Here is a 6,621-nt window from a genome sequence, read left to right as displayed (position 1 = left end):
CTGGTCTGGCTACAAACAGATGTCTCCTGGGGTGGAGGGCAGGCCCTGACTATTCCTGAGAGGAGCCCTGACCCCTAACCTCCCAGGGGAGGGTGGCAGGCTGATGCCCACCGTCAGGCTGGTCCTGGTCTCATTGACTACAGGCACCTCTGGGGGCAGAGCCACCCTTCCCACTCCTGCTTCAAAACATCTCTGAACAGAACCTCTCACAGATCTGTGAGGGGCTGCCGTCCATATACACACCCAGGGCAGGCCAGGCAGCATCTCCCATTCCCATCACAGGGATTGACTCAGGCTGATCCAAATGAGCCTCATTCTTGGGACTGTTGCTGGGACACTGAAGGAGGAGCTTGCTTCCCTTTGGGGTTGCTGAGCTGTGGTAACAGAGCCTGGAACTCTAGGTGGCAAGGGGACGTTTGCGAAGAGTGGAGAGAAACTATTTGAGTGGGACGTCAACACGAAGAAAATAAAACCAAGAGATGGAGAAACATCAGATTCAGGTGAATCCCTGGATACAGCCATGCCTGAAATCCATAGACTTTTATTACAAGAGACTATAAATTTCCTTTTTGGCTTAAGCCAGTTTAATTTGACTTGCAACTAAAAGATCTGGCAAGAGGAGCTAGATAATAATCATTGCTCAGCCTACCCCATAGCATCAGATTAGACAACAGATATGAAAGCTCCGGGCTCCCGTAAGGGACTGGTAGTATTATGACCTTTGGCACCAAGAAGATGAGGCTGGGGTCTGGGTTTGAATCTCATTTCTATCACTTACTAGATCTTGGGGGCCTTCATCTCTCTGATCCTTGATTTATTTACCTGTAAAATGGGATGATAATATTTCTCTTATAAAATACTTGGCATGGTACTTATTATGTGCCAAGTGATTGATACAATGTAGTAGTTATTTAACAACAACAACAAATGATAATAGTGAATGTGGTGACTAATATACAGTGAAACCTCTGAGAGCCGGAACCCGATGAGACTGCCTTGTTTTTCCAGGTTTTGCAAGTTTTCTGCCTTTGACAGGGTGCAGTCTTACCACTTCTCTGTCGCCCATTTTAGTGGAAAATATTTGCATTTTCCTTGTCTGACAGGCTTCCACCTTACACAGGTTCCAGCTTTCACAGGTTTTCCTGTAATAATCATAATACAAGGAGTCATCGTAGTGAGTGTGACAGCTACCAAGAATTGTGACTCCAGCCTTGCAGGGCGGCGCAGGAGCTAATGTGGCTGGGAGGTGCTGGGAAACCTGGCTTCTCCCAGGCCCTCCTCACTCAGTCCCTAGCAATGCTGCATTTGGCCAAACTGGCACCAGGTCTGTGGCACCTCCTTCCGCCACAGCTGCCACTGTGGGCACTTTATGAGAAGTCAGTTTGTTTGCCTTCCAGACCAATGAACCCGGGTGTTCTAGACCTACAGCAGGGGTGAAGCCAGAGCCTGGGGGTGGGGAAGGGGGGAAGAGGGGACACTGGCAGGTCACAGCAGGGCTCTGCAGGGTCAAGTGTCTGTACTCCATTTTTCTTTATCAGCAGCTCCCTGATAACTCCTTGAGGAACCATGTTGTCGCTGTCGTCGAGTCGATTCCGACTCATAGCGACCCTATAAGACACAGAACTGCCCCATAGGGTGGCCAGCTTTAGCAAGTAAAAATATAGGATGCTCAGTTAGATTTGAATTTCAGATAAGCATACGATCAGCTTTTAGTCTCTTATGTCCCAAATAAGGAGCTCGGGTGGCACAAGCAGTTTGCGATCGGCTGCTAACCTAAAGGTTGGCGATTCAAGCCCACCCAGCAGCTCCGAGGAAGAAAGTCCTGGCAATCTGCTTCCATAAAGATTACAGCCAAGAAAACCATATGGAGCAGCTCTATCCTGTAACACATGGGGTCGCCATGAGTCGAGGGCCTATTTGATAGCAGCTAACAACATGTCCCAGATATTACATGGATGTACTTATAATAAAAAATCATTCACGGTTTATCTGAAATTCACATTTGATTAGGCATCTTGTATTTTATCTGGACTTGCAGGTGGCCATGTTTTGCTACAAGGTGAGAGAGCCTGCCTGGGAAGGCACAGGAAGACCGGGGCATTGTTTGAGCTGCTTGAGAGTATTTTGCTTAAGCTCTTTGGGCTGCTAGATAAAACCCCAGATGCCTAGTTAAATCTGGATTTCAGGTGAACTAGTACTGATTTTTTATTCAGTATTTTTTCTCTCTCTCCTTTCAATCAAAAGAGGTTGGGTGGCACTGGAAAAGTTAGAAGCACACAGCTTCAGGGACAACTTGAAAGGAACTTTAAAAATCACCACAGTGGGCTGACCCACTTCCAGCCCTTCCCTCGCCAAGGCCGCGCTCACAGCCAGCATGGATGCCCTTCCCCCCCCAGACACGGGTTAGGGCACGGCGGCTGCCCCGCCCAGCAAAGAACAGAGCTCAACTCAGTGTTTTCTGCTTTTATTTTTTAGAACAGAACATGTGCCAGCTGGTAGGGCCCTGTGCCTGATGCTCCCCCTGTCCTCCCTGAGCCTGTTCACAGAGGTCAGCCAAGGTCAGGAAGGCAGAGACAGCATGCAGGCCCACCTCTCCCTCTCGGGGTAGATGGTGACTGGCACCGGAAGGAAGTGGCCTGTCCTCACAGGAGGGAGTTCTGGGGTCTCTGGACCCTGGCTGGGGACATCCCAGGTTGAGGACCAGGGCAGGCTGGGGATGTGGGTAGGAAGCAAGTGACAATACAATTCCCATACCCTGTCCCGGCACCGTGACCCCGTGGAGCCTTGGCTCTGTGGTAGGTGAGCAAAGGGACAAGGCTCTGGGCTTGGACATCTACTGTCCCCACCTTGGAGAAGGCACCACAAAAATGGGCAATGGTCTTGGCTTCTCAGGCCTGAGTCCTTGAGCTTCCCGGGATGGGCAGGGGCAGGGTCTAGAGCTTCTCAGGCCTGAGTCCTTGAGCTTCCCGGGATGGGCAGGGGCAGGGTCTAGATGACATCACCCTCACTGTCGGACTCGATGACGTCCAGTGGCTGCAGGCGCAGGGAGTCATAGTTGGGGGGTGGGGTGCCTGGGACGGGCAACGTCTGCCCATCAGCATAGGCCCCAGTGTCAGGGCTGTGGTCCACCATGTCGGGCTGGAAGCCGAAGTTGGTGTGGGCCTCCACCAGCTCGGCCACGGTGGGTGGCGGGCCGGCGTAGCGAGCCTGAGCCTGCCTCTGTCGTAGGCTCTTGGAGAAGGCCACCAGTTTGATGATGGTGATCCACACGAAGTCGATGAGGATCTCACCAAACTCGATGAGACACAGCACTGAGCCCCCCATCCAGAAGCCAAACTGGCCGCCCAGGTTGGAGAGCAGCCAGACGATCTGTGGGGAGAGGAGGCTGAGGCCCGGCAGGGGCTGGGCCAGGCACAGATTCCCTAGAGCCCAGCCTAAGGTTCCTGGGAGGTGGGTTGTTGGGTGTGAAGGGTAAAAATGGTGATCAGTTCAGCCCAGGGAAATAAGTTGGGATTGCTAGGGACCTCCCTACTTCCCCTGTTGGATCCAGGACCCTCCCCACCCTTAGGGCAACAAAGGAGCGTAGGGCTGTGGCCTCAGGAGTCTTCAAACTCACGTTGTTAGCTGGTGACTCCTGGATGGTGCGATCGTTGAATTCTTGGAAGTAAATGTTGAGCTTGACAACTCCTTTCCTACAGGAAGCAGCCAGAGGGCTGAGACTATGGCCTCCCCCTCCCCCGAGACAAACACGCAGGAAAGGCAGTCCAGGGGCCTCCCCAGCCCTCCTCTGGCCTGAGCTTCTCACAGCCACTTTCACGAGTGGTGACATCCAAGCAAGACCCTAAAGTGCTGCCGTTCCCAGCCTCCTCTGGGCCTTGGGACCACAAAGGGTGTCTCTGCCCGGCACCCATCTGTGGGCCCCTTTCTCAACCTCATCCCGACCAGTTTCCTAAAAGCTACTGTAGGGTAGAGGTCCTAGTTTTACCCTTAGTAAGGTGGTCTTTGTCTTTGTCTCTGAAGAAATAACCCTTGAAGTAATTGGAGTGCCTTGATCAGGGACTTCCTGGCCATACCTGATAATCTGTGTTAGCGAGTGGGGACTGGCCAGAAAAGAAGATTCACCTTGGAGGCTGATAACAAGTAGCCTCTGGAGGCATGATTAGCCTGTCATGCAAGACTAGCTGATAAAAGCTCTAAACTTGGACGCTCAGAGAGCTTCCTGGTTGGCAAAAACATCTGCTCTTGGGAAGGTAGTGCATCCCTTGGGACATGGAAGCTCCACGTTGGGAACTCTCCCAGACCTAGCCCTATGCATCTCTTTGTTGTATCTTTTTTGGCTATAATAAATCTGTACTTGTAAGCATGGTAATACAAAAAAAAAAAACAAACCCACTGCCCTTGAGTCTATTCCAACTAATAGTGACCCTATAGGACAAAGTAGAACCTCCCCATAGGGTTTCCAAGGAGTGGCTGGTGGATTCAAACTGCTGAGCTTTTGGTTAGCAGCCGTAGCTCTTAACCACTGCACCACCAGGGCTCCACCAAGTGTGGTATACTCTGTGAGTTCTGTGAGTCCTTCTAGTGAATTATGAAGCCAAGGGGGTAGGAGGAGCCAGCAGGTCAGAAAGTAAGGGTGTCATGTGGACTCCCGAGCTTGCAGCTGGCATCTTGAAGGAATAGTGAGAAACCAGCCCTAAATTTGTGGTCAGCAGGTCAGAACACTGGGGTGTTGTATGGACTCCCCAAATTGGCAGCCAGTGTGTGACTGTTCGGCAGTCTGAAGGATGGTGTGCTTTTCACTTTTGAGCACTGACCTAGCTTCAGGTGGCTACAGTCAGAGAGTGTGTTAAGAGGGCAGCTGGTGATGAGGATGGAGAAGTGAGGATGTGAAGAGTAGATCAATCTCCATGTTCTGGGTACTGGATTCATGCTGATCCTTACCATGCAACTCTGGCCTGAGATAGCCCCAAGGATCAGCTCTAAGCTCCCCAACCCCCAGCCTATGTGCAGCAGACTTCTAAGCCTTGCACCTCTGTCGGGGGCATGGGGTGGAGAAGGGTGGTCAAGTGGGCTCCTCTGTTACACCTAATGGTCCCCTAGAAAGGCTATGTTGTCATGCCTCCAGGCCTTTGCCCAAGCTATGTCTTCTTCTTTGACATATTTGCTTGTCCTTATTTGTCTGAATAGTTCCTACTCCTCCTTGGAGAGTCAGCTCAAGTGTTGTCTTCCTATACAGACGTCCGTTACCTCTCAGGCAGAGAGAGATCCTCCCCTGAGGGTTTTGTACAGTCTTTCATCACTTGTTTGCCTGTCTCTGTCCTCTCTAAACTCCAGCTTCCTGATGCTGTGGGCCTTGTGTCTTCATGTGAATGAATGGAGAGATGGAGAGGTAGGTGAATGGAAGGATGGATGATAGAGGGATAGAGGAATGAATGGATGGAGGGATGGGTAAGTGGGTGAGTGCATAGATGGATGGGTAGATGAATGGAAGGACAGATGAAAGAGGGTTGGATGGGTGGAGGGATGGTTGATGGAGGGATGGAGGCATTAATGGCTGAGTGGATAGATGGTTGGGTGGAGGGATGGAAGGATGGATGAAAGAGGGATGAATGGGTGGATGGATAGGTGACAGAATGGGAGAACAGGTTGTCTTTTAGGAAGTGGTAGACTCTGAATCCCTTGGCTGCCTCTTACTCCCAGTCCTCCCTCCTCCAGGCTTGCGTCTGGTTCTGATCAGTGGGAGAAGGTTTCTAAGTAGCTGCCCTATGGCCAAATCCCTCCCCTGAGGCTCTGGTTCCTCCCTGTCTCTGCCTTCCCCAGCCCTGCCCACACTCCAGGCTCACCTGCTTATGGTGATATTATCACTTTGGTCCCGTTCCTGGGACAAGATGTGGAAAATCCAGTCCTGGAAAACAACAAGGCAGCTGGAAAAAAAAACAGCACCTGCAGCACTCCCTCCCAACATGGCCCTTGCTCCCTATGGGGAGGCAGACCCCAGCCCTCTACCTTCCTAAAGCCCTCTGGGACCATGTGTTGGGATGAGGAGAAGGAGTGTAATAGTCCAAGTTATGGCTGTTGTTATGGGGGAGGAGAAGGAACTCAGGTCTCCAGACTCTTCTCCTCTAGGCCCAGCCACCCTGTCCCCAGCTCTTGCCTGTCTCTACCGTTGGCACTTGTGGTTCCCTCTGCCTGGTATGTTCTCCCCAGCCCTGCCCGTGGACGGCTCAGTCTCCTCTTTCACGTTTCAGCTCAGATGTTACGTTTTTAGAGAAGCCCTTCCTGACACGTATCTAGAGTAGTTTCTCTCTCATCATCCTGTCTATTTCTTTCACAGCCTTTATCACACTTTGAGATGCTCTTATTGGTGTTTCTGTCTCTCTGACTAGAATGTGAGCTCCTTAAGGGCAGGAACTGTGTCTGTCTCCTGTCCACTACTATGTCTCTAGCACAATGCCTGGGGGAATACTGGTGAGAGGGAGAAAGAGAGGGAAGAGAGGGAGGGAGGGAGGAAGGGGAGAGGGAGAGATAGAGGGAAGGAAGAAGAAAGGGAGGGAGGAAGCTGGGGGAGAAAGGGGGGAAAAGAAAGAGGGAAGAGAGAAGAGAGGGAAGAAGGGAAGAGGG

General features: G+C 51.6%; 1 protein-coding gene across 1 annotated transcript in view; it reads right to left on the bottom strand.

Moving 5' to 3' along the window:
- Positions 1–2,951: 2,951 nt before the first annotated feature.
- The window catches only part of SCNN1B (sodium channel epithelial 1 subunit beta), a 29,026-nt gene continuing 25,356 nt past the window's right edge, over positions 2,952–6,621 (bottom strand). The window contains exons 10-12 of the mRNA XM_004373333.1: positions 5,844–5,905; positions 3,617–3,692; positions 2,952–3,369 (exon numbers count right to left, since the gene is read on the bottom strand). Coding sequence (XP_004373390.1) covers positions 2,989–3,369; positions 3,617–3,692; positions 5,844–5,905 — 519 coding nt within the window. The 3' untranslated portion in view covers positions 2,952–2,988. The remainder of the gene's footprint in view (positions 3,370–3,616; positions 3,693–5,843; positions 5,906–6,621) is intronic.

This window comes from Trichechus manatus, unplaced genomic scaffold (assembly GCF_000243295.1).
Source record: "Trichechus manatus latirostris isolate Lorelei unplaced genomic scaffold, TriManLat1.0 scaffold00024, whole genome shotgun sequence".
NCBI classification, from domain to species: domain Eukaryota; kingdom Metazoa; phylum Chordata; class Mammalia; order Sirenia; family Trichechidae; genus Trichechus; species Trichechus manatus.
The sequence above is the reverse complement of the archived record's forward strand: the minus strand, read 5'-3'. Positions and strand labels throughout refer to the sequence as shown.